The sequence below is a fragment of the Heterodontus francisci genome, chromosome 1, assembly GCF_036365525.1.
Source record: "Heterodontus francisci isolate sHetFra1 chromosome 1, sHetFra1.hap1, whole genome shotgun sequence".
In the NCBI taxonomy this organism is placed as follows: domain Eukaryota; kingdom Metazoa; phylum Chordata; class Chondrichthyes; order Heterodontiformes; family Heterodontidae; genus Heterodontus; species Heterodontus francisci.
This window is the reverse complement of record NC_090371.1, coordinates 171,939,911-171,966,547: the sequence shown is the minus strand read 5'-3', so window position 1 is coordinate 171,966,547 and position 26,637 is coordinate 171,939,911. Positions and strand designations below refer to the sequence as shown.

Here is a 26,637-nt window from a genome sequence, read left to right as displayed (position 1 = left end):
GTTGGAATTTTATGACATACAAAATGGGCACAGAGCCAGCAGAAACACATCCAGTCTCAAAGTTCAACCCTTCCACCCAGTTTACATAGTTGCAGTGCCCCCAATAGCCCAAGCATTTCAGGGGATTGATCTCCTAGAAGAAAACAAAGATTTTCTCTGAATAAAACTTGCATTTATATAGTGCTTTTAATGCAATAAAACGTCCCAAAGCACTTCACAGCAGCACTATAAAACAAAGTATGACACCAAGCCACAAAAGGATATTAGGTCAGATGACCAAATGCTTGGTCAAAGAGGTAGGTTTTAAGGAGCGGCTCAAAGGAGGAAAGTGAAGTGGAGAGGTGGAGAAGTAGGGAGGGTATTCCAGAGCTTAGGGCCTTGGCTACTGAAGGCATGGCCATCAATGGTGGAGCGATTAAAATCAGGGAAGCACAAGAGGCCAGAATTAGAGGAATGCAGATATCATGGAGGCTTGTGGGGCTGAAGGGAATTAGAGAGATAGGGAGTGGCGAGGCCATGGAGGGATTTGAAAAGGATGAGAATTTTTAAAAATCAAACTTTAATTTAAATCTGAACTTTAAATCAAAAAAATTAAACTCTCTAAATGCAAAGTCAAATCTGTAAACAAAAGTCATAATCAATGGCACCATGACCAGTCATCCAGCATTTGCATTTTCAAGAACAGACATGGATGAAGGGTAAAACAGTGATCAAAACTATGTGCAGGTGACAAGGACATCCAGGAGATATGGGACCACCAGTGAACTATCTGAGTAGCAACGATCAAAGATACAGATTATAGTACTCTTGCAATTTTGTTACTCACCTGTTTGTCTGGCATTTTATTTAACTGCAGTATAACTTTTACCTTCTTAATGCCCTTAAGATCCTCTACATGCTGCTCGAGTACACCTGTTCATTAAGCTTCTCATTATAAAAAGAACTGCAATGGTGATCAGAAGTCACCTAAAAAACTATTTTTCTACAGCATTAATACCATTGCATAAATAGTGTTTACTGAATGCGACATTGAACCTTGAACATTGATGTACAGAGCAGTAAGTTAATAATACTTCATTCCACTGTAAATAAGTAGGTAGCCCTCTTGAACTGTGTCAAAATGAATTATCTCCAACTTCCAACTAAAAATTAATGTCAGCTTACCTGGGCAACAACTTGATCCAACCACTTGGTGTGATGATGTGGATTTGAGTGCAGCCACTTCATAGCAGCATTATATACTTGCTTTTCTTTCTCCACATACAAATCATTGGACGAAAGGAGTGCAATGAGGTGTTTCGGTGAAACATTTACAAAGTCTTCACATTCTACTACTTCATTAAAATGTTCACAGGCGTACTTATCAGCCATGCCCATCAAGTCAACTCGGTTATGACTCTCAGCAAATGACCGGACCGCTAAGCAGTTTGATGGGTGAAAATGGGCTTTCATGTATTCACAGCATGCCTTGGCCACAAGCTCTACCTGCAGAATGCAAGCTGCATAGAGAAGAGGTTGCACGTTGTCTACAGTAAGTGTAATCCTGGAGCAATAAGCAAACTTGACAAGGTCATCCATTGCATCGCCATCAAAATCTTTAATCTCTATCAGGTCCTGCTTGGCTTCAGCCATTTCAGAAAGAAACATTGCTCTGAAGTATGGAATCACACAGGCTAGCACCAATTTGTGGCATGGGATTAATTTGGACCCAACCTATTGGGAAGAGGGAGCAAAGAATATCACTTCAGTAGCTCAATTTAAAATGGAGATAAACCCAGAGTAGTCTTTGGGTGTGTTCACCACCAAAAAGTGCCCAGCTCTACTAAGCTGGGAATGATAGCTAAAACAGATCACTTTTCCTTACAAAACCACAATATGCAATAAACAGCAAATTACACTTGTAAGAGGTTAACATGAATATTCTGACCAACTACCTGATTTTGTAGTTTTGACTATACCTAATCAGATAAATTGATTTGTACATGTACAAAATTAAGTTTAACACATTAGGTGTAAAATCCAGCTCTTGAAAAGTGGAAAGATCAATTCCAATATTATTATTAATAAAAAGCAAAAATTTGAATTTACACAGAAATTACCAGCGACCCCAAAAGAGAAGTTCAATAAGAGTTTGAGTGTGATATGTGTGAATACATACACCATAGGCAATTACTGCTCTGACTTGAAGAAAGGGGTCAGATAGCTTTAAAAAACATTAGAATTAAAATGATCCATTACTAGTAATATCAGAAACAGTTAATCCTTAGTTTGGAAAGCTGGTAATTTGCAGCTCACTTGCAGCTAAACTCTAGCATCCCAGTTACAAGTCACCCTGTGATATTATTGCTGGGATCAGCATGAGTCCACCTTAAATAGTAAGTGAGAAATATGAGCTGCTCCATTAATGTATGTCAATAGAATTACATAGAATGCACATTACAGACACAAACCATTCAGCTCAGCTGATCTATGCTGGCGTTTATGCTGCACAAAAGCCAATGACAGAGCCATTACTGTTATTACCTGTGATAGCCTAATTATTTCAAGGAAGATATCTCAAATGACTATTTAACTCTCTTCACTAGAAGATCAGGACAGCGGCGAGAATTGTGTCACCACAAAACTCTCATGAATCTGTTACGTAATTGGACAATTTTACTACCCTTCAAATACGAATTTTTAACACACTAATTTCAGTACTTTCCCTAAACCAACTAATGACAAATACTGTAGTAATTACCTATAGTTCGATGATTTTCATCAAAGCTCACAATTGTCAAAAAAATTAAGTTTGTTGACATTAAGCAAAGCAGTCATAAATCAACTATTGCATTTTTTTTAAAACAAAAAATTGAATTGAAAGACAAATAGTGTTTTTTAACCCTTATTCCAATTTTACACACAGATATTTAAGCACCATTACGTCCTCAACATTGACCAGTTAGCTACATTAACTATTTTGTGTATTGGTGATCAGCAAATCTAATACAATCTGCATTACACCAAAGGACTCCAATATATTTCTGACAGGGCTGGATTAACACCTACTACCCCATTTGGAACATGCAAAATTACACCAGGCTAAGCAGAAATTTGTTAATCACTGGAATAATTGTCCACATTATTCAAATATACACTATGAAGAGGATAGTTAGACTGCCTTTATAGTTCTAGTGGGTTGCTGCAAAGAAATTTTAACATAAAATCAGAAGCATAACTAGTATTCTGACTCCCAAGACATTTTGGCCAAGAAGTAAAACCACTTCCAGTAGGTGGTTTCACACCTCTCTGTCTTTGCACCAGTGTAAAAGAACTCAGGACTCATGTTGGACAGCCTGGTCAATTTATAAAACTAACTGCAGAATCCTTTTAATGCTATTTTGAGAATGTGGATGCTGCTGCCCATGCTCTCAAAACATTAAACATTTGTGAGCTAGGGATCAGAGCTTTGTGTATTTGCTCCTACCCAAGCTTTTCCCTGGTTAAGCTCAGTGCAACAAGACCCAGTGACCCACAACCTGGTATATACTCTGTGGCCTTTATTAGCAAAACAATAAAACAAACCCAGAGGGAACTGTATTAAGGGAAGGTACGACAGAGAATTTAACCCTGGTGGTCTACAAGAATCCATAGTGCAAGTCAGAAATTTCCCCATACCATTACAAGCTCCAACAATCCTGACTGAGCAAGTGATAGCGTGGTGCCAACACTTTTACAAACAAGGGATACGTGATGACACAGCCGGGAAGAGTTCCATAAGCAGCAAAAGCAGTGGATTAAATTCTGCCACGAGAAGGCTGAGAACACACTGCAGTGCAGCTGCTACAAATCTTGCTTCTGTTGGGCATAAATTCTGAAATGCTCAGAGTTGCACTAGTACATTAAGCCATTGGAACATTATTATTCATCATTTTCTAGATTGCACCAATTGTTAAGTGAGCCCCTGTGATTGCCAGCCCAGAAAACAAGTTAATTTATCACTCCAAATGAATGTTTACAATTAATATGTCCTCATTACGAGATTTTTAAGATCAATATTCAGATGCTAAATTACTTTCCACCAGAAAACGTCAGGATTTTGATGAGATGAATGATGCTCTAGGATAAATGCACAAAGATAGAGGGGCAAGTACTCCTCTCACCTTCAATGTTACATCACATAGTTCTTTGGCTTCATAGAACTGATAGAGCGCGCGGTGATATTCCTTCCAAGCTTCATCTGCTTCAAAAAGAAAACAGCCATTTGCTTCGGTGTCATGGTTAAATGACCTATTGGGAAGCTTCCTGTTCTTTAGCTGATGATGCTTCAAATTTTCTGGAATCATATCACTTGAAGCCATTTCTTCAAATATTATTAGTTCAGCTGTAAGTATCTAATGGAGACCTTCAAAACACAACCTGTTGTGGATCAAGCATCTCGGTAATATCGGCAAATGCATTCTTTCCTGGGTAAAAAGAAAACACCAATTAATTAGTAATTTCACAAACTCACATCCACATCAACACTATGCAGTATTTGTTAGCCAGTTTCAGTCTGAGAAAAACAGAATACTACAAGCTCTCAGTTTTTTTTTTATTAACAGTGAATAATGTGGGTTATTTTTAAAACCATGTGGTGGCAGTGGAATTTTTTGTTTCATTGTGATGCATTTCATATTCCAAAAAATTATAATTCCATATGCTGCATTCCTCTAAAATCAACTTTTATAACTGGGGTTTCCAGAGCCAAGGGAATCCATTTGGAATCTGTGAGCTCACAGGATTTACCAAGGTGTTATTTTAATTGCTGTATATAAACTGTAATAAATATCTTCTCCAATAAAAAACAGTACTTCCTTCAGGTAGCTGTTGCTGTCTTTTGGAAATTAAGGCAGTAGATTCTTGGAAATGTGTCAATATTTGCAACTTGAAAAGAAATCACTGAACAACAGATGTGTGCAGATGGAATAGCATTTTGAAGCTCCAAAGCATATTGAAACAGCGGCGGGGCACCATCAGTTCCTCTTGCTTTATACTCCTGACATTTCTCCCTCGCTTTCCTCCTTTAAGACACTATTACTCATCAGACCTAATATCTCCTTATGCGGCTTGGTGTCATACTTTGTTTTAGAATGCTCCTGTGAAGCACCCTGGGACATTTTATTACATTGAAAGGTACTATATAAAGTTCTTCTTGTTATTGATCATATCTGCAATGCTGTTGAGGAAGTCACTGTGTTGGGTGGGTGGGGGCAGTTGTATCCTTATAGTGACAGAAGGAAAACTGCTCTGGTCTGCGGTTTCAAATCTATGGAAACTAGTTTTAAGCAGCACTGTTGGAACTTTGAGTTCACACACAGTTGCTAAAAGAGACATGGAAAAAAAGTCAAATCCAAACCTGAATTCCTTTTAAGTTTTCAGTGTGTATTGAGTCACGTTTTGAGAAGCAAATTTATAAAGAACAAATGTACACTCATTTCTTCTGAGCCTAGAATCAAAAATTCCTTTTCATTTTGAAATAAGAGCTAGTCTCTGGATTGACTTCAATGTAAGATACAACCAGCAGAAACAACCTTCCAGTATTTATCCTTGCAATGTGTTGAAAAACTTTCAGATTCCCCCTTACCTTTCTACGTTCAGTGAAAAAAGACCCAGTTTTGAGTCTTTCTTCATAACTATAACTTCAATAATATAAAATGTCAATGCATATCGAGAAAGACCAGGGATAGTGATTTCCAGTAGATAGTTCCACCTGAGGAGCAAACACTGGCATAGGTCCAATGTGTCCCCTTCTGGATGAGAATCTTTAAGATTAAAACCACATGTTCACTCAAGTAGATCCACTTTGAACACAGAAGTAACAGCAGCCAATCTGTCTCCCAAAAATATTTTTCATCGCTTCTATGCTTTTTGAAAATACATGATTACTATCTTGTGCATTTCTCAGATTATATTTAAATTACTCAAAAGCCAAGCACCATACAACATTGAGTTAAGAAAACATACTGCTGAAGAACACGGTACAAAACTCAATACTGTAGTCAGGCGCCAATCTGTGAGGAGTTAACCCCTTATTCACAACAGGATCGGATGTGACAAAAGTTCTGTTGCGAAGGTACTTATTGAGACAAAGTAAGAACAAGTTTATTAAGTTTCATGTAAACTATGGCAATAAACTCAGGCAGCGATTTACAGTCTAACGTGGGCTATATACTTCCCGTATTAGTCCTGCACAGGGAACATACATTTTCTCTTGCAGCTTTTCGTCTTCAAACTTTTGTTCTTTTCTCTGTTTTCTTGTTTCTGGTTCTCTCCACTGTGCAAACCTGACCAGGAGGGTCTCTTTTATCCTGGCTCTTATCCAATTAACCCCTCCCAGTGCTCTATCATGTTCATCCCCGTGTGATCATGCCCTGAGCATGCTTTTCTTGGCCAATCAGGTGTTTGTTCACATGGCTGCCACCAACCTTACACAATTATGTAATGCCCTTAATTTCAACACTGTCTTATTTCCTCCTTATCTCAAGATTTTTACATCTATATAAATGCAAGTTTTTTTTTCTGAATGTGTAATGCACCATTCAGTTATTTCCCAACACAAACATGCCATTAAATCAATCATTCTCTTAAAAGGCTTTCTAAAAGTCCTTCAACCTTACATAGGCACAAAATGTTTCTTAAAACCCTTGCTTGGGCAATCTTTGTTAACCTGAGCAGTCCTATTATAAATTTCGAACTGGATCTTTGCTAGTGGACAAATGCAGCCTATAGTTCAGAATAATGTGAACTGTTTACGCTGCAAACAAAATCGAGCACAATGGTAAATGGAAGAATTTGGAATGATAATAGTTAAACAAAGGAACCCTGGCACCTCCAGGCTAATTATCATTAGTACAAGTGAGGACATGGAATGAAGTAAGTGCAGTAAAATTTAAATGGTGCATTGCGAAGGTTCACATTCCTTTTTGAAAGTCAGTGATTCTTTCTTTTCTTCTTTTGGGCCTCCTTATCTCGAGAGACAATGGATACGCGCCTGGAGGTGGTCAGTGGTTTGTGAAGCAGCGCCTGGAGTGGCTATAAAGGCCAATTCTGGAGTGACAGGCTCTTCCACAGGTGCTGCAGAGAAATTTGTTTGTTGGGGCTGTTGCACAGTTGGCTCTCCCCTTGCGCCTCTGTCTTTTTTCCTGCCAACTACTAAGTCTCTTCGACTCGCCACAATTTAGCCCTGTCTTTATGGCTGCCCGCCAGCTCTGGCGAATGCTGGCAACTGACTCCCACGACTTGTGATCAATGTCACACGATTTCATGTCACGTTTGCAGACGTCTTTATAACGGAGACATGGACGGCCGGTGGGTCTGATACCAGTGGCGAGCTCGCTGTACAATGTGTCTTTGGGGATCCTGCCATCTTCCATGCGGCTCACATGGCCAAGCCATCTCAAGCGCCGCTGACTCAGTAGTGTGTATAAGCTGGGGGTGTTGGCCGCTTCAAGGACTTCTGTGTTGGAGATATAGTCCTGCCACCTGATGCCAAGTATTCTCCGAAGGCAGCGAAGATGGAATGAATTGAGACGTCGCTCTTGGCTGGCATACGTTGTCCAGGCCTCGCTGCCGTAGAGCAAGGTACTGAGGACACAGGCCTGATACACTCGGACTTTTGTGTTCCGTGTCAGTGCGCCATTTTCCCACACTCTCTTGGCCAGTCTGGACATAGCAGTGGAAGCCTTACCCATGCGCTTGTTGATTTCTGCATCTAGAGACAGGTTACTGGTGATAGTTGAGCCTAGGTAGGTGAACTCTTGAACCACTTCCAGAGCGTGGTCGCCAATATTGATGGATGGAGCATTTCTGACATCCTGCCCCATGATGTTCGTTTTCTTGAGGCTGATGGTTAGGCCAAATTCATTGCAGGCAGCCGCAAACCTGTCGATGAGACTCTGCAGGCATTCTTCAGTGTGAGATGTTAAAGCAGCATCGTCAGCAAAGAGGAGTTCTCTGATGAGGACTTTCCGTACTTTGGACTTCGCTCTTAGACGGGCAAGGTTGAACAACCTGCCCCCTGATCTTGTGTGGAGGAAAATTCCTTCTTCAGAGGATTTGAACGCATGTGAAAGCAGCAGGGAGAAGAAAATCCCAAAAAGTGTGGGTGCGAGAACACAGCCCTGTTTCACACCACTCAGAAGGTTCACATTCCTTTTTGAAAGTCAGTGATAGTCCTCACATAATCCCTACAGTGCTGAGAACTGGGTGTCATTATCCTCCAAGAAATCTTTGAGGTATAGCAGACCTTGCTTTTTGGAGTGACTGTTTCAGGTTAATTTGCTTATTGAAGCCACTGCAATCCTTTGCAGCTAATGTGGCGAGAAATTACCAGAAATTTTCATTAAATGACTTTCCAACAAGAGTGAATCCAATCACAGCAGATACAATTGTCTGAAAGCTTCAGCTGCTGGGAATCTAATTTGCTGCTTTATAAGCAAATTATGTTCCTATTTGGTGTATAGCCTACATTTTTCCCCTTGCAGGATTAATGAGGTGCCAATCTAAAAAATGGAAATTTGCAGACTTTTGTGCAAAAGGAAGAACTGGGGTATAACAGTATTTTCCAGTACTGTGCACGTCTTTCCACTCCTTCCCAACACCCCTTTTGGTTCCATTTTATGGAGTTTTTACTTGGCTATGCTTCTAAAACAAAAGAAAAAAAAGACTTGCACTGATATAGTTCTTTTCAAGAGCACTGAATGTCTGTCTCAAAGTAGTTTACAGTCAATGAAGTACTTTTGAAATGTAGTCACTGTTGTATTGTAGTAAACATGGCAGACAATTTGCACACAGCAAGCTACCATAAACAGCAATGTGATAATGACCATTGATTGGGAGATAAATATTGGCCAGGGCATCAGGGATAACTCCCCTGCTCTTCAAAACAGTGCCACGGGATCTTTTACACCCACCTGACAGGACAGATGGGCTTTTGGTTTCACTAGAAAGATGGAATCTTAGATAATGCAGTGCTGCTTCAATAATGCACTGGAGTGTCAGGTTTGATTTTTGTGCTGACGTCCTGGATTGGGACATGAACCTACAGTCTTGTGACTCAAACACAAGAGTGTTACCAATTGAGCCACGGCTGTCACCTTGCAAACAAACACAATTGCTGGAAATCTAAAACAAAAGCAGAAAATGCTGGGCATGCTCAAGCCAGTCAGCTCAAGAAGAAAAGACAGGTTAACATTTTGTGTGTAACCCTCTGTCAGAACTGAAAATTCCTGAGATTCAAGGAGATTGGGGTTGCCACGATGCTCCCAAAATTTTGTTGCTGCCTTTTTGCTTGAAATGACTCGAGGGAAGAACCAGCAGAAAGGCAAACAAGTACACAGAGTGCAGTTTAGTTCAGTAGTGTAAAAATATGAAACTTGTGCCAGAGCAGTGTTCTTTTAAAAAAAATAGCTGTACAAATCTAATTTGCTATTAAGTGTCTAGATTAGACATTTCTCACTATGCCAAGTGACAGAAACAGATGAAGTAACTCCTGATAGAAGAGGTAGACGAACCAACAATTCACTAAATTGGAATTTATTGCTATAAAAGGAAATGCTACACTTATGTTCTAACAGATTAAACATGTTTATCCTTATATGAATCAGTGGAAATCAAGAGGACTGTGGATGAGAGAAAGTATAAACAGCTGCTGAAAGATTCTGGCTACCCTTGACTTGTCCAAACTCAATTTTTAAAAAACTGCTTCAGAATATAATGGAAGCAGGTGGTGCGCCCAAGACTTCTCCACAAAATAACAATGAAATTTAATTGCAGTCAAATTTCAGCATATTATTTATGCACCCCGAAAGGAAATTGTCCTACAAGTTGCCTCTGATGTCCTCCAAGGATCTATCCTTGACCCCCCCTTCTATTTCTCATCTATATGCTGCCTCATAGCGACATCATCCGAAAACACAGCATGAGTTTCCACACGTACGCCAATGACACCCAGTTCTACCTCACCACCAGCCCTCTCGACTCTTCCACTGTTGCTAAATTATCAGATTGCTTGACCGACATCCAGTACTGGATCAGCAGAAATTTCCTCCCATTAAATACTCGGAAGACCAAAGTTATTCTCTTCGGTCCCTACTCTGATCATTTGCGACCCTGTTCATCCCTCTTCTTGGCAACTGTCTGAGACTGAACCAGACTGTTTTCAGCCTTTGTGTCACTGCTGACCCAGAGATGAGCTTCAGAACACATATCCACATCAGTAGGATCAGCCATTCCCACCTCCATAACATTGCTAGAAGCTGCTCCAGCCTCAGCTCATCAGCTGCTAAAACCCTCATTCATGCCTTTGTTATCTCTAGCGTTACGACCAGGTGAGAAAGTCTAGGGTTCCCTTTCAGCCTTCACCTGGTCTTACTGTAACAAGGTTTTATTTTTAAATACACTGTGTTTTAGCTCCCCCTTGGTGAATCCTTGTTCACCGCTTTCCAATTAACTGGCAAAGAAATCAGCATATCAGGCTTTCTTAGGTTTAAAGGTGAAATTTTATTAAATTTAAACCTCTAATTTGGTTACACCTATGGCTACATGCTGCGCCCCACGCTAGCATGCATATGCAATATGCACATGCAAATAGAGACAGAAAAGAGAAGAAAAATGAAGTGGAAAGGTTTGAGGCAATATCTGAAGAGTTTTTGTTATGGGTCTTTGAGCTCACTGTAGAGTCCTTGCTTGTAGTTAGATCTTGCTTTTCGTTGGGGCCCAATATTCTTCTTAAACCTTATTGACTGTAGGAGACTTTTCTCTCTTGGGATTCATGTGTCTTCAGTCAGATTTTGGAATTCCATGAGAAAGAGATGGGAGCAGACAGGAGAGGCTATGGCAAGCCAGCCAAGAGAGGTCTTTTCAATCCAGCAGCAAAGAGCTTTCTCCAGGCTCTCAGTTCAAAACTCTACAACAACCAGCCAGGCATGTGACTAACTGGTCTGACCATGTGTTTGTGGATTGAATTGGAGCAGGGAATAGCTCCTTTGTCTACAAGCAGTGTCTGTTAATATGCAAAAATGTCTTTCCAGTCAGGGGCCTGGTAACCCCTTGTAACAGGCCTTCTCTTCTTCCCAGCAATAATTTGAAAATTATTGCCCATATGATGAAATTAATATGCCTCATTCTTGGCAGGTGGGGGCCTTCGTGACACTAGACGTGACTATTCCAATGCACTCCTAGCTGGCCCCTCACAATCTACCCTCTGAAAACTTGAGGTCATCCAAACCTCTGCTGCCCTTGTCCTTACTCGCACCATGTCCCTGTTAAGTGGTAGGTTTTAAAGATTGTCTTAAAAGGAGGAAAGAAAGTGCATTTCAAAACTGACCTACATTGGCTCCTGGTTGAACAACACCTCAATTTTAAAAATCCCATCCTTGTTTTCAAATCCCTCCATGGCCTCAGCCCTTCCTAAATCTGTAATCTCCTCCAGCCCCATATCCCTCCAAGATATCCGCGTTTCCTCCAATTCTGCCGTCTTGACCATCCCTGATTTTAATTGCTCCACTATTGGCGACCTTGCCTTCAGCAGCCAAGGTCCTAAGTTCTGGAATTCCCTCCCTAAACCCCTCTGCCTCTTTTTCCTCCTTTAAGACACTCCTTAAAACCTAATACAAAAGCAAAATACTGTGGATGCTGGAAATCTGAAACAAAAACAGAAAATGCTGAAAATAGTCAACAGGTCAGGCAGCATCTGTGAAGGGAGAAACAGAGTTAATGTTTCAGGTCATGACCTGAGTATTTCCAGCATTTTCTGTTTTTTGCTCCTTAAAACCTACCTCTTTGACCAAGCTTTTGGTCATCTGCCCTCATCTCATTATGTGGCCTAGTGTCAAATGTTGCTTTATAACACTCCTGTGAAGTGCCTTGGGACATTTTATTACATTAAAGGTGCTATATAAATATAAATTGTTGTTGTGATATCATAGTATCATTTTTCAACAACACTGGAACAATAGTTTATATGAAACTGTGAAAATGTCAGCTCGAGTAGCTCATGATGCATTAACTTTGGCATTTGGTGCTAAAAAGTAAGTAAGGATCACACAGTAAAGCCTGTCTTGGGTATAAATTTAAAACCCGACCCGACCACAGCCAACCTGAACCTGGCCTGGGCCCGAGCCCTTTAATTTTTCCACACCCAACCTGACACGAATATCATTTATCCGTTCTGGCAGCAGGCTATTCCTGCAGATGGAGTTGTGGGAAATCATGGGCAAGCCTGATCCTGTGAGTTCCCAGAAGCAGCACTGTCCAGGCCGACCAGAGCCCGAATGCTGGGCTCTGAAAATAGACCCGACCCGAACCTGACACATGTAGTCGGGTCTCATCAGACTCAGGTTCAGGTAGCCAGGCTTTATCACATAGTCAACACGGTGAAACATTAAAAGACTGCTGTATGTGTGTACATAGTGGCAGATGGATGAGGAGCTGTTGGGACGGCAATGCAAAATGGAGCATAGCTTGCAGTCAAAGGAGAAAACAAAGGCAAGTAATGGGTATTCTGACAGCAACCTGATGTTTTAATCTAGTTTTAAATTCTTGGTTCCTGATCTAGTAGTTACTTTGCGAAGCTGGTTAGATTTTTGTAGAGTAATGCACTTTCCTGACTCTCAGCTCGTGAAGGCGAGGTCCTTATTTTAAAAGGCATCTTAGGCATTGCAAACTGTAAGGGTGTACCACAGGCAGTAAACAGTTAATTTTCCCACACCAGACATTTGTTATTGTTTGCAGTAAGCCCTCCTCTCCCTTTTAAAATACCCCTCCAGCTCTATTGTGTCACTTTAACATTAGGAAAAGAGATTGCCAGCAGCTGAAAACTGAGGGCAAGCAGCAGGCCAAGTGCCAGATGGAAAACTTTAAAAAGAAATCCCAACTATCAAATAAGCTTTGTTCTGCTATAGGTTCAACTTAACCAAGTCCCAGTGGAAAAGACCACTTTAAAATATAACTCACCAATTTTCACTGAAAAATTTGGCAAACTGGAGGGAGGCAACATTGGTACTCACAAGAAAATCCAAAATTTATTGTTGACAAATTCTGCTGTTTAATAATGAATGATTCTGGAACGATAATACCTACTTCCAGCATTGTAACATTGACCACCTCCAGCCGACCTCAGTCCATCTGCTGCTGAAACCCTTATCCATGCCTGCGTCACCTCCACACTAAACAATTTCATTGCTCTCCTGTCCAACCACCCATTCTCCACTCTCCTTAAATTTCAGCTCATCCAAAACTCTGCTCTCCTAACTAGCATCAAGTCCCACTCACTCATCACCTGCACACCTGCAATGACCTACACTGGCCCAACATCTCAAATTTAAAATTCTCATGCTGTTAAAATCCTTTTGATGCCTTCTCCTTCTCTGTAATCTCCTCCAGCCCGACAACACCTTCCCTGAACACTTTGTTTCTCTTATGCCTATCCTTTGCAACCCTGGTCTGGAATTCTTCCCTCTTCTCCTTAAGACCCAACTCTTCAACCAAGATATTGACAACCCCTCTAAATATCTCCTCCTTTGGCTTGGCATCCATTTATTGATTACACTTCTGTGAAGTGCTTTGGGACATTTTCTACATTAAAGGCATTATATCAATGCAAATTTTTGCAGTATACTGTAAACTAGGTTCAGACTCTGTAGACACCCAAGTGTCATCATCACTATGATTAGCTTTCCACCAGGATCCCTACATTCCTTGTGTACTACATTGAAACTATATTCCTTGTATTTCTGTGTACATCATTTTTGGTTATTTGTATAACTGGAAAAGGACCACAAGTGCTTTAGGTATGTGAACTAAGGCAGATAAAGTGCACCATTTAGCAGAAACCTTTTCAGATAGGGGCAGAATTAAGGAAATGAATAGATGTGCAACTTAGAATGTAAAAAAAAAAGTGCTATCACAATGATATAATAATCCTTTAATTGACATCAGCTTTCTTGAAAAGCTTTTGGCAATTTATTTAAAGTTTTACATTCCTACAAAAAAGAAAACCTCATTACAATGTCTTCTGTACAATTTCAGAGAAGACAAATTATCCAATATAAAAGTAAAAAAACAAACCAGTAACAAATCAGAACAGCTCACAAAAAGACAACAAATAACATGATAAGAATGGGGGTTGCAGAGGATACGATTCAGAATTGGATTGTCTCAGAAAAACTACAAACATGAGGAGCGGAGGAGTGATGAGGTTACAAAGGGGGATAAGACACAGAGTGGAGACCAGTACAGAACCAAAAGTTTTCCAAACAAATGAAAGTGTTTTTGCTAAATCCACTTGAGCCTTTGAGACGCATGAAGTGTTCAGATTTAGCTACATGGGAAAGCAAAAGAAAAACAAGCAGCTGTGTTTGTTTATTATTCTCAATACAACAGAAACTCACTTGCTACAAACTGCCAAACCATAACATTCCAGGAAGAGGCTCCAGATCCCCAGAATAAAAATTAGAACAAGAGATCATAGCTTTAGGATAAGGGGTAGCAGATTTATAACAGATATGAGGAGAAATTACTTCTCTCAAAGGGTCGGGAGTCTGTGGAATTCACTACCCCAGAGTGCGGTGGATGCCGGGACATCAAGTAAATTTAAGGAGGAGATGGACAGATTTTTTAATTAGTAATGGATTGAAGGGTTATGGAGAACGGGCAGGAAAGTGGAGTTGAGGCTGAGATGAGAGCAGCCATGATCGTAATGAATGGCGGAGCAGGCTCAAGGAGCTGAATTGCCTACTCCTGCTCCTAGTTCTTATAAGCAGCACAAGAACAATGGGGAACACAGCTTCAAGCCAAGTCCTTAAGAACTCCAGAAGGGGGTAACCCAGGACATTCCCACAACAAATGGATCAAGGTACCTAGCTTTCCATTTTCAGCCGGCCCAATGTCGGACACTGACAGATACCCATCACTGCCCTTAGGAATCTTCAAATCAAGCTATTGAGCAATGTTCCTGCAGGGTTTGCCTCCTAGGGAAGTACACTTCCTACTTAGCAAGTCCAGAGAGCTTGAGTACAGATTGGTAGAGCCAAGATTTAGAGACCACCCTCTCAAACTCAAGTGTGCAGAGCTTCTGCTGGAGTTTAATCAGCTAAAAACATGCAGCTGCTAATTGAGCTGACAATACTGAGGCTTCAACTTGCAGAGTTATCTAGATCAGTAAGAACTCCGACCCCAGTGATAGCTCTATCCACCAAGGTTCCATCAGCAAGTACTGCAGACTTGCCTATTTCAGGTAATAGATTACTGAAATAACCACAGAGGGTTGATTTGGTTACAAGCTTACATTACCAGGTGTGTATTCTTTGAGCCACTTCCAGCCCACATATCAGCACTACTCGCCATCAAAACTTACCCAGTTAGAAAAGTCATGTGGGAGTTCTTTGCAGCCTTACTGAATTGAGAAACTAAGGAAGACATGACAGGAATGTTGTGGATTATTATTTGGTGTCTCTCACTTCCTCCCCCTGGGCCAGACTAAATACAAAACCAGGAAAAAAATTTACTAATTGTTATTAAAGGCACAAAAACCTCAAATTGTTTGGTGGCAAGTGAGATGACAAAGGTTGTTTTCCCAGAGAAATGCCCTTCCCAGCACAACCTTTTCTGGTATTGCTTGCTTTATGGTAACCAAAACAGTGTTCTTTAAAAATAATTCATTAAAATTCAGATTAATTCTCCTATACTGCTGAGTTCCCAAATCATAGGAGGAGTTGGCCATTCATCCCCTTGACCTGCCCAGATATTCAACTGGATCATGGCTGATCTGTACTTCAAATCCATTTGCGTGTCTTTGCTCCACATCCATCCCTTGATCTTTACAAGGAGTTGTAGGGAGGTCAACTGAGTGGGAAAATGAGAGAGTCTTTAACAGATCACTGAATTTTCTACTGTACTGTGAAGTGTTTCGGGGCAGGCCTGAAACTAGTCGCCTACCCTCTCGATTCATGCTGCTTCGTGATCCAAGGGAGGATAAATGAACATTTATAACTGTACAAAAAAGTAGCTCTTCATTTTTCCCATTCCGTGCGTTGTTCCATCGGTATAAACAAACATACGTGTTGAGGGAGTTTATCTGGCGTGTGACTCCCAACCTGGAGCAGCGAAAACCTGACAACATATTCAGCCGCCACACTGCGCTTAAATACAAAGCTGCCTTGAGGCAAACAGCCTGGAAAGTCGCTGGAGAAAATTATTCCGCAACCCCGAGAAAGTGAGAGGAAACACAGTTGTTTACAAAACACACAGGCGCCCAAAACATTGCGTTGAAAAATAAAACCGAGCCCAGTTGAGATACAGAGCATGGGAGTTTACTCTTTGTCCATAGCAATACTGAACAAGCATTAACCGGCTCTGATCCTAAGCCTCACAATAATGATTAGTCAGGCTGCATTTCAGTAAAAATCAGATAACACGGCATTTTGTTGGTTTAGTTTTTAAAACTAACCAACTATTTATCTGGGCTGAAGCGGCTCTTCCATTCTCAGACATACCTTTTCCTGGTGTGATGTTTGTGCAGCCATAGCAGAGGGAGCCAGTGCCCGGAGAGCGGCCCGAACTCTCAAGCTCAGCCTCAGCCCAATCCGCACCGGCACCAACCGCTGCCCCACCCCCACACAGCACTTCCGGACTGCCCGGGTGGGGTGACAGCCGGTCCCGGTCCCCCCTTGACCCCGGGGCCGATGTTCCGGGTGCTTCTCCTCCCGCCCCTGACGCGCGAGCGCAATCGCCCTCAACAGCAAACGCTGCTGGAAGCTGAAAGCACCGAGTGCAAAATACGCAAGCTCAAACTGTTGAACAAATGAGTTGAAAGTTCTGGCATCTTCTATTTCACCAGTCGATCCATCTGTTCCTTTGATGCAATTCAACTGTCCCAAAGAGTCCACATGCCCTCTGCCTGCTATGAACCAGGCCATTCTTCGCAGCTAATAAACCAGGTACCCTTAAAGTCTCCGTGTTACTCTTGTAAGCAACCTTCTCTAGTTTCTTAGACATTTGATGAAAGATTGAAAATGCATGTTGCACGCCAATAACCTGCCCGAAAACGAACCTCTTCACATCAGAGTAAACATACAAGTAAATACTTGAAATTGTAAGGCTAAGTCCAACTTTTGTTCTTTATGCCCAGCCTTTTTACAACAACAGCACATCTGATTGCTCATAATTAACAGGACTATTTGTTGTCTGCCATAAAACCCAATTAAGTAACCACTTCATGAGTAGCATAACTTAAATCTTCACCTGACCCCTTACTTTTTTTTAAAATTCATTCATGGGATGTGGGCGTCGCTGGCCAGGCCAGCATTTATTGCCCATCCCGAATGGCCCTTGAGAAGGTGGTGGTGACCTTCTTGAACCCCTGCAGTCCATTTGGGGTAGGTACACCCACAGTGCTGTTAGGAAGGGAGTTCCAGGATTTTGACCCAGCGACAGTGAAGGAACGGCGATATAGTTCCAAGTCAGGATGGTGTGTGACTTGGAGGGGAACTTGCAGGTGGTGGTGTTCCCATGTATTTGCTGCCCTTGTCCTTCTAGTTGGTAGAGGTCGCGGGTTTGGAAGGTGCTGTCCAAGGAGCCTTGGTGCATTGCTGCAGTGCATCTTGTAGATGGTACACACTGCTGCTACTGTGCGTCAGTGGTAGAGGGAGTGAATGTTTGTAGATGGTGTGCCAATCAAGCGGGCTGCTTTGTCCTGGGTGGTGTCGAGCTTCTTGAGTGTTGTTGGAGCTGCACCCATCCAGGCAAGTGGAGAGTATTCCATCACACTCCTGACTTGTGCCTTGTAGATGGTGGACAGGGTTTGGGGAGTCAGGAGGTGAGTTACGCGCCTCAGGATTCCTAGCCTCTGACCTGCTCTTGGAGCCACGGTATTTATATGGCTACTTCAGTTCAGTTTCTGGTCAATGGTAGCCCCTAGGATGTTGATAGTGGGGATTCAGCGATGGTAATGCCGTTGAATGTCAAGGGGGAGATGGTTAGATTCTCTCTTGTTAGAGATGGTCATTGCCTGGCACTTGTGTGGCGCGAATGTTACTTGCCACTTATCAGCGACATTGTCCAGGTCTTGCTGCATTTCTACACGGACTGCTTCAGTATCTGAGGAGTCACGAATGGTGCTGAACATTGTGCAATCATCAGCGAACATCCCCACTTCTGACCTTATGATTGAAGGAAGGTCGTTGATGAAGCAGCTGAAGATGGTTGGGCCTAGGACACTACCCTGAGGAACTCCTGCAGTGATGTCCTGGAGCTCAGATGATTGACCTCCAACAACCACAACCATCTTCCTTTGCGCTAGGTATGACTCCAGCCAGCGGAGGGTTTTCTCCCTGATTCCCATTGACCTCAGTTTCGCTAGGGCTCCTTGATGCCATACTCGGTCAAATGCAGCCTTAATATCAAGGGCAGTCACTCTCACCTCACCTCTTGTTCAGCTCTTTTGTCCATGTTTGAGCCAAGGCTGTAATGAGATCAGGAGCTGAATGGCCCTGGCGGAACCCAAACTGAGGGTCACTAAGCAGGTTATTGCTAAGCAAGTGCCGCTTGATGGCACTGTTGATGACACCTTCCATCACTTTACTGATGATTGAGAGTAGGCTGATGGGCGGTAATTGGCCGGGTTGGACTTGTCCTGCTTTTTGAGTACAGGACATACCTGGGCAATTTTGCACATTGCCGGGTAGATGCCAGTGTTGTAGCTGTACTGGAACAGCTTGGTTAGGGGCGCGGCAAGTTCTGGAGCACAGGTCTTCAGTACTATTGCTGGAATATTGTCAGGGCCCATAGCTTTTGCAGTATCCAGTGCCTTCAGCCATTTTTTGATATCACGCGGAGTGAATCGAATTGGCTGCAGTCTGGCATCTGTAATGTTGGGGACTTTAGGAGGAGGCCGAGATGGATCATCAACTTGGTACTTCTGGCTGAAGATTGTTGCAAATGCTTCAGCCTTATCTTTCGCACTGATGTGCTGGGCTCCCCCATCTTTGAGGAGCCACTTCCTCCAGTTAGTAGTTTAATTGTCCACCACCATTCACGGCTGGATGTGTCAGGACTGCAGACCTTAGATCTGATCCGTTGGTTATGGGATCGCTTAGCTCTGTCTATCGCATGCTGCTTACGCAGTTTGGCACATAAGTAGTGCTGGGTTGTAGCTTCACCAGGTTGACACCTCATTTTGAGGTATGCCTGGTGCTGCTCCTGGCATGCCCTCCTGCACTCTTCATTGAACCAGGGTTGGTCTCCCGGCTTGATGGTAATGGTAGAGTGGGAGATATGCCGGGTCATGAGATTACAGATTGTGGATGAGTACAATTCTGCTGCTGCTGATGGCCCACAGCGCCTCATGGATGCCCAGTTTTGCAATGCTAGATCTGTTCGAAATCTATCCCATTTAGCACAGTGATAGTGCCACACAACACGATGGACGGTATCCTCAATGTGAAGGCGGGAATTCGTCTCCACAAGTACTGTGCGGTGGTGACTCCTACCAATCCTGTCGTGGACAGAAGCAATCTGCAGGCAGATTGGTGAGGACGAGGTCAAGTATGTTTTTCCCTCGTGTTGGTTCCCCCACTACCTGCCGCAGACCCAGTCTAGCAGCTATGTCCTTCAGGACCCGGCCATCTCGGTCAGTAGTGGTGCTACTGAGCCACTCTTGGTGATGGAGATTGAAGTCCCCCACCCAGAGTACATCTTGTGCCCTTGCCACCCGCAGTGTTTCCTCCAAGTGGTGTTCAACATGGAGGAGTACTGAGTCATAAGCTGAGGGAGGGCGGTAGGTGGTAATCAGTAGGAGGTTACCTTGCCCATGTTTGACCTGATGTCATGAGACTTCATGGGGTCTGGAGTCGATGTTGAGGACTCCCAGGGCAACTCCCTCCCTACTGTATACCACTGTGCCACTACCTCTGCTGGTCTGTCCTGCCGGTGGGACAGGACATACCCGGGGATGGTGATGGCAGTGTCTGGGACATTGTCTGTAAGGTATGATTCTGTGAGTATGACTATGTCAGGCTGTTGCTTGACTGGTCTGTGGGACAGCTCTCCCAACTTTGGCACAAGCCAGTAAGGAGGACTTTGCAGGGTCGACAGGGCTGGGTTTGCCGTTGTCGTTTCTGGTGCCTAGGTCGATGCCGGGTGGTCCGTCCGTCAGGAAACATAGAAAATAGGAGCAGGAGTAAGCCGTTTGGCCCTTCAAGCCTACTGTGACACTTTCTCCTCCTTTGAGCATCTCGTCTTGTTCCAAACTCTCACCCCTCATTCTCTACTGACCGCTCAAGAACAATAAAATTTTTCTCACCAAGATATCTTCACCCCTTTCTCTCTCAGCCTCTGCACTGAGTGACTTCTCAGAATAAACAGATATCCCTCGGCTTCTTTTCTCTACTGCAAACCATCATCTTAAACCCCTCTCTCCTGTCTGGTCCACCCTCACATCCGTCAATGTGTGAGGCACTCATGGACTTCTTTGTCACCAAGATTGAGACCATCTGATCAGCTGCCTCTGCTGTATCTCTTACTGGGCCGAACTTCCTCTAAAGCTTCCCCGTTCCCTAGCCCTGAACTCATTTTTATTTTCTCTGCTATCTCCCTTCATGCCCTCTCAAAGCTCATATTGTTCAGGAGACTCACCTCCTGCTCCCTCAACCCTATTCCCACTGAACTGCTGACTACCCACCTTCCCCCCCACCCCATGTTCGCTGATATTGTTAATGGTTCTCTCTCTTCAGGTACTGGCCCTCCCTCCTTTAAATCTGCCATCATCACGCCTCTCCTCAAAAAATCAAACCTTGACCCGACAATCCCTGTGAACTATTGCCCCATCTCTAACCTCCTTATCCTCTCCAAAGTCGTAAGCGTGATGTTGCTTCTCGTCTTTCCCAGAACTTGTAGATACATAGAAAATAGGAGCAGGAGTAGGCCCTTCGAGCCTGCTCCGCCATTCATTATGATCATGGCTGATCACCCAACTCAGTTACCTGTTCCTGCTTTCCCCCCATATCCTATGATCCCTTTCCCCCACAAGAGTTATATTTATATATTTATTTTATTTATTTAGAGATACAGCACTGAAACAGGCCCTTCGGCCCACCGAGTCTGTGCCGACCATCAACCACCCATTTATACTAATCCTACACTAATCCCACATTGCTACCACATCCCCACCTGTCCCTATGTTCTCCTACCACCTACCTATACTAGGGGCAATTTATAATGGCCAATTTACCTATCAACGTGCAAGTTTTTTTTGGCTGTGGGAGGAAACCGGAGCACCCGGCGAAAACCCACGCAGACACAGGGAGAACTTGCAAACTCCACACAGGCAGCACCCAGAATTGAACCCGGGTCTAACTCCTTTTTGAAAACATACAATGTTTTGGCCTCAACTGCTTTCTGTGGTAGCGAATTCCACAAGCTCACCACCCTGTGAAGAAATTTCTCCTTCATCTCAGTCCTGAAAGGTTTACCCTATATCCTTAGACTATGACCCCTGGTTCTGGACTCCCCCACCATCGGGAACATCCTTCCTGCATCTACCCTGTCAAGTCCTGTTAGAATTTTATAGGTTTCTATGAGATCCCCATCACTCTTCTGAACTCCAGCGAATATAATCCTAACCGACTCAATCTCTCCTCATGCGTCAGTCCCACCATCCCAGGAATCAGTCTGGTAAACCTTCACTGCACTCCCTCTATAGCAAGAACATCCTTCCTCAGATAAGGAGACCAAAACCGCACACAATATTCCAAGTGTGGCCTCACCAAGGCCCTGTATAATTGCAGCAAGACATCCCTGCTCCTGTACTTGAATCCTCCCACTATGAAGGCCAACATACCATTTGCCTTTTTTACCGCCTGTTGCACCTGCACGCTTACCTTCAGCGACTGGTGTACGAGAACACCCAGGTCTCATTGCATATTCCCCTCTCAGTTTATAGCTGTTCAAATAACAATCTGCCTTCCTGTTTTTGCTACCAAAGTGGATAACCTCACATTTATCCACATTATACTGCATCTGCCATGCATTTGCCCACTCACTCAACTTGTCCAAATCACCCTGAAGCCTCTCTGCATCCTCCTCACAACTCACTCTCCCACCCAGTTTTGTGTCATCTGCAAACTTGGAGATATTACATGTAGTTCCCTCATCTAAATCATTAATATATATTGTGAATAGCTGAGGTCCTAGCACCGATCCCTGCGGTACCCCACTAGTCACTGCCTGCCATTCGGAAAAAGACCCATTTATCCCTACGCTTTGTTTCCTGTCTGCCAACCAATTTTCTATCCATCGCAATACGCTACCCCCAATCCCATGCGCTTTAATTTTACACGCTAATCTCTTATGTGGGACTTTGTCGAACGCCTTCTGAAAGTCCAAATAAACCACATCCGCTGGCTGTCCCTCATCAACTCTACTGGTTACATCCTGGAGGAATTCTAGTAGATTTGTCAAGCATGATTTCCCTTTCGTAAATCCATGCTGACTCTGTCCGATTCTACCACTGTTCTCCAAGTGCTCTGCTATAAAATCTTTGATAATGGACTCGAGAATTTTCCCCACTAGCGACGTCAGGCTGACTGGTCTATAATTCCCTGTTTTCTCTCTGCCTCCCTTTTTAAATAGTGGGGTTATATTAGCTACCCTCCAATCCGTAGGAACTGTTCCAGAGTCTATAGAATCTTGCAAAGTGACCACCAATGCATCCACTATTTCTAGGGCCACTTCCTTAAGTACTCTGGGATGCAGATTATCAGGCCCTGGGGATTTATTGGCCTTCAATCCCATCAATTTCCCCAACACCATTTCTCTACTAATACTGATTTCTTTCAGTTCCTCTCTCTCACTAAGCCCTGTGTTCCCCAACATTTCTGGTATGATATTTGTGTCCTCCTTTGTGAAGACAGAACAAAAGTATGCATTTAGTTGGTCAGCCATTTCTTTGTTCCCCATAATAAATTCCCCCTTTTCTGACTGTAACGGACCTACATTTGTCTTCACCAATCTTTTTCTCTTCACATATCTATTGAAACTTTTACAGTCGGTTTTTATGTTCCCCGCAAGCTTGCTTCGTACTCTATTTTCCCCTTCTTAATCAATCCCTTGGTCCTCCTTTGCTGAATTCTAAACTGCTCCCAAGCCTCAGGACTGTTTTTTTTTCTGCCAAATTTATATGCCTCTTCCTTGGATCTAATGCTATCTCTAATTTCCCTTGTAAGCCATGGTTTGGCTACCTTTCCCATTTTACTTTTGCGTCAGACAGGGATAAACAATTGTTGCAGTTCATCCATGCGCTCTTTGAATGTTTGTCATTGCCTATCCACCGTCATCCCTTTAAGTAACGTTTCCCAATCCATCATAGCCAACTCGCGCCTCATACCTTCATAGTTTCCTTTATTAAGATTCAGGAACCTAGTCTCAGAATCAACTCCTTCATTCTATATCTTGATATAGAGTAAAGCTCCCTCTACACTGTCCTCGTCAAACACTCCCAGGAAAAAAAAAAGTAAAAACAGGATTGACTGCTCTCATAGAAACATAGAAAATAGGAGCAGGAGTAGGCCTATCGGCCCTTCGAGCCTGCTCCGCCATGCATTATGATCATGGCTGATTATCCAACTCAGTAACCTGTTCCCGCTTTCACCCCATATCCTTTGATCCCTTTAGACCCAAGAGCCATATCTAACTCCTTCTTGAAAACATACAATGTTTTGGCCTCAACTGCTTTCTGTGGTAGCGAATTCCACAGGCTCTCCACTCTCTGGGTGAAGAAATTTCTCCCCATCTCAGTCCTGAAAGGTTTACCCCGTATCCTTAACTATGACCCCTGGTTCTGGACTCCCCCACCATTGGGAACATCCTTCCTACATCTACCCTGTCAAGTCTTGTTAGAATTTTATAGGTTTCTATGAGATCCCCCCTCACTCTTCTGAACTCCAGCGAATATAATCCGAACCGACTCAATCTCTCCTCATACATCCGTCCCGCCATCCCTTCGCTGCACTTCCTCTATAGCAAGAACATCCTTCCTCAGATAAGGAGACCAAAACTGCACACAAGATTCCAGGTGTGGCCTCACCAAGGCCCTGAATAATTGCAGCAAGATATTCCTGCCCCTATACGCGAATCCTTTCGCTATGAAGGCCAACATGCCATTTGCCTTTTTTATTGCCTGTTGCACCTGCATGCTTGCCTTCAGCAACTGGTGTACGAGAACACCCAGGTCTCGTTGCATATTCCCCTCTCGCAGTTTATAGCTGTTCAGATAATAATCTGCCTTCCTGTTTTTGCTACCAAAGTGGATAACCTCACATTTATCCACATATACTACATCTGCCATGTATTAACCCACTCACTCAACTTGTCCAAATCACCCTGAAGCCTCTCTGCATCCTCCTCACAACTCACCCTCCTACCCAGTTTTGTGTCATCTGCAAATTTGGAGATATTACATTTAGTTCCCTCATCTAAATCATTAATGTATATTGTGAATAGCTGAGGTCCTAGCACTGATCCCTGCGGTACCCCACTAGTCACTTCCAAACCCACGACCTCTACCAACTAGAAGGACAAGGGCAGCAAATACGTTGGAACACCACCACCTGCAAGTTCCCCTCCAAGTCACACGTGATCCTCAACGTTTGGTCCAGAAAACCATCCCGTATACACTGCATGAATTCCTCCTCTACGGTATTGTGACCAATTTTATTTGCCCAATCTATATGCAATTAAAGTCACCCATAATTACAGATGTTCCTTTATCGCTCATGACTGTTCAAGGTTGTAACCAATTCCTTTCCTTCCCAAAGTTATCTACTTCTTGTAAAATTGACCGTCCACGCACACTCCTCGCGCCCGCTCCCCCACCGCCTCCCACATTATCCACATAGTTGACCACAAGTTGGGAAAGTGACTTGTTATTAATTAAACCTGTTCGCAAACAATCATCTTGTAAACCGTGGCGCGGAGTCAATCCCCTTGGCCCCTTTATTCCCTGCACCCACTTGATCCTGGCTGTCATGTGGGACTAAGTCCTCTTAATTCAGGCTCAGGCTGGGTGTTTGGGATATCGGGGTTACAGGAGAGCCACCCTCCACTTAATCCACGTTGCTCACGCAGGATCTTCCACTTCCGCGATGGTTGGTTTCCGGAGTTTCTCGCTGGCTCGATGCCCGAGAATCTCTATACTTATTCTCTTTCTTATCTCTTCAAAACTGAGCTGTCTCTTTCCGGTTGGTTTAAGCCTGCTCACCTCATTCGTATCTTCTCCTTATTGGCCCAGGCCCAAAGACCCCGGTATCACACCGTGTCCAAATAAGGCTCTATTCCTGTGATCTCTCCTTTGTCTTGTCACATAAATTAATTAGTTCAAACTGGTTTTTTACCAGCACAGGCCAGTGTCGGAACCCAGGTTACTATAGTTCAACAAGCAATCCAACAGTTTGTAACAGGTTCTGTATTTCTTGTAGCCCCTGGCCAACAACCTTTACTGTCCCAGGAGCATTATATTACAAAATTGTGCTCGTGGGGCAGCAAATCACACTATTTGTGGTAAGTGCAGATGTTCACGGAATTTGTTGCGAGTTGTTGCATTGGAACTCATCACTTGTCCTAACACAGGACATTTGTGAAAATGAATGGATTTATGTTTGTAATTGAAGCATTAATTGAAATAGTGCTGCATTTTACTGCAGAAGCAGTTCTGGAAAGAATGGCCCACTCTTTGTGGAAGCTCTCTACCTCCCAGATCATGTACGTCATGAAAGAAAGAAAGACTTACATTTATATAGCACCATTCACAACCTCAGGATGTCCCAAAGTGCTTTACAACTAATGAAGTACTTTTTAAAGTGTCATCACTGTTGTAAATGAAGGACATTTGGAGCCAATTTGCACACAAACGACTGAAGGCACTGGATACTGCAAAAGCTATGAGCCCTGACAATATTCCAGCAATTGTACTGAGGACCAGTGCTCCAGAACTTGCTGTACCCCTAGCCAAGCTGTTCCAGTACAGCTACAACACTGGCATCTACCCAGCAATGTGCAAAATTGCCCAGGTATGTCCTGTACACAAAAAGCAGGACAAGTCCAACCCGGCCAATTACCGCCCCATCAATCTACTTTCAATCATCAGTAAAGTGATTGAAGGTGTCATCAACAGTGCCATCAAGCAGCACTTGCTTAGCAATAACCTGCTCAGTTTGGGTTCCGCCAGGGCCACTCAACTCCTGACCTCATTACAGCCTTGGTTCAAACATGGACAAAAGAGCTAAACTCAAGAGGTGAAGTGAGAGTGACTGCCCTTGACATTAAGGCAGCATTTGACCGAGCATGGCATCAAGGAGCCCTAGCAAAACTGGAGTCAATGGGAAATAGGACAAGAACTCACCACTGGTTGGAGTCATACCTAACGCAAAGGAAGATGGTTGTGGTTGTTGGAGGTCAATTATCTGAGCTCCAGGACATCACTGCAGGAGTTCCTCAGGGTAGTGTCCTAGGCCCATCCATCTTCAGCTGCTTCATCAATGACCTTCCTTTAATCATAAGGTCAGAAGTGGGGATGTTCGCTGATAATTGCACAATGTTCAGCACCATTTGCGACTCCTCAGATAC

General features: G+C 43.2%; 1 protein-coding gene and 1 long non-coding RNA gene across 4 annotated transcripts in view; one reads left to right on the top strand and one right to left on the bottom strand.

Annotated features, from left to right (window-relative positions):
- The window catches only part of klhl8 (kelch-like family member 8), a 46,913-nt gene extending 30,152 nt beyond the window's left edge, over positions 1-16,761 (bottom strand). The window contains exons 1-3 of one of the 3 annotated variants that reach the window (XM_068038724.1): positions 16,515-16,761; positions 4,143-4,445; positions 1,165-1,713 (exon numbers count right to left, since the gene is read on the bottom strand). In XM_068038724.1, the coding sequence (XP_067894825.1) occupies positions 1,165-1,713; positions 4,143-4,340 (747 nt within the window). In that variant the 5' untranslated portion in view covers positions 4,341-4,445; positions 16,515-16,761. Of the gene's footprint in view, positions 1-1,164; positions 1,714-4,142; positions 4,446-6,224; positions 6,470-16,514 lie in introns of those variants that run through there. The other 2 variants (XM_068038734.1, XM_068038743.1) reach the window with 2 other exon arrangements.
- The window catches only part of LOC137373667 (uncharacterized), a 60,184-nt gene continuing 50,147 nt past the window's right edge, over positions 16,601-26,637 (top strand). The window contains exon 1 of the long non-coding RNA XR_010975668.1: positions 16,601-16,958. This is a non-coding gene — a long non-coding RNA (uncharacterized lncRNA). The remainder of the gene's footprint in view (positions 16,959-26,637) is intronic.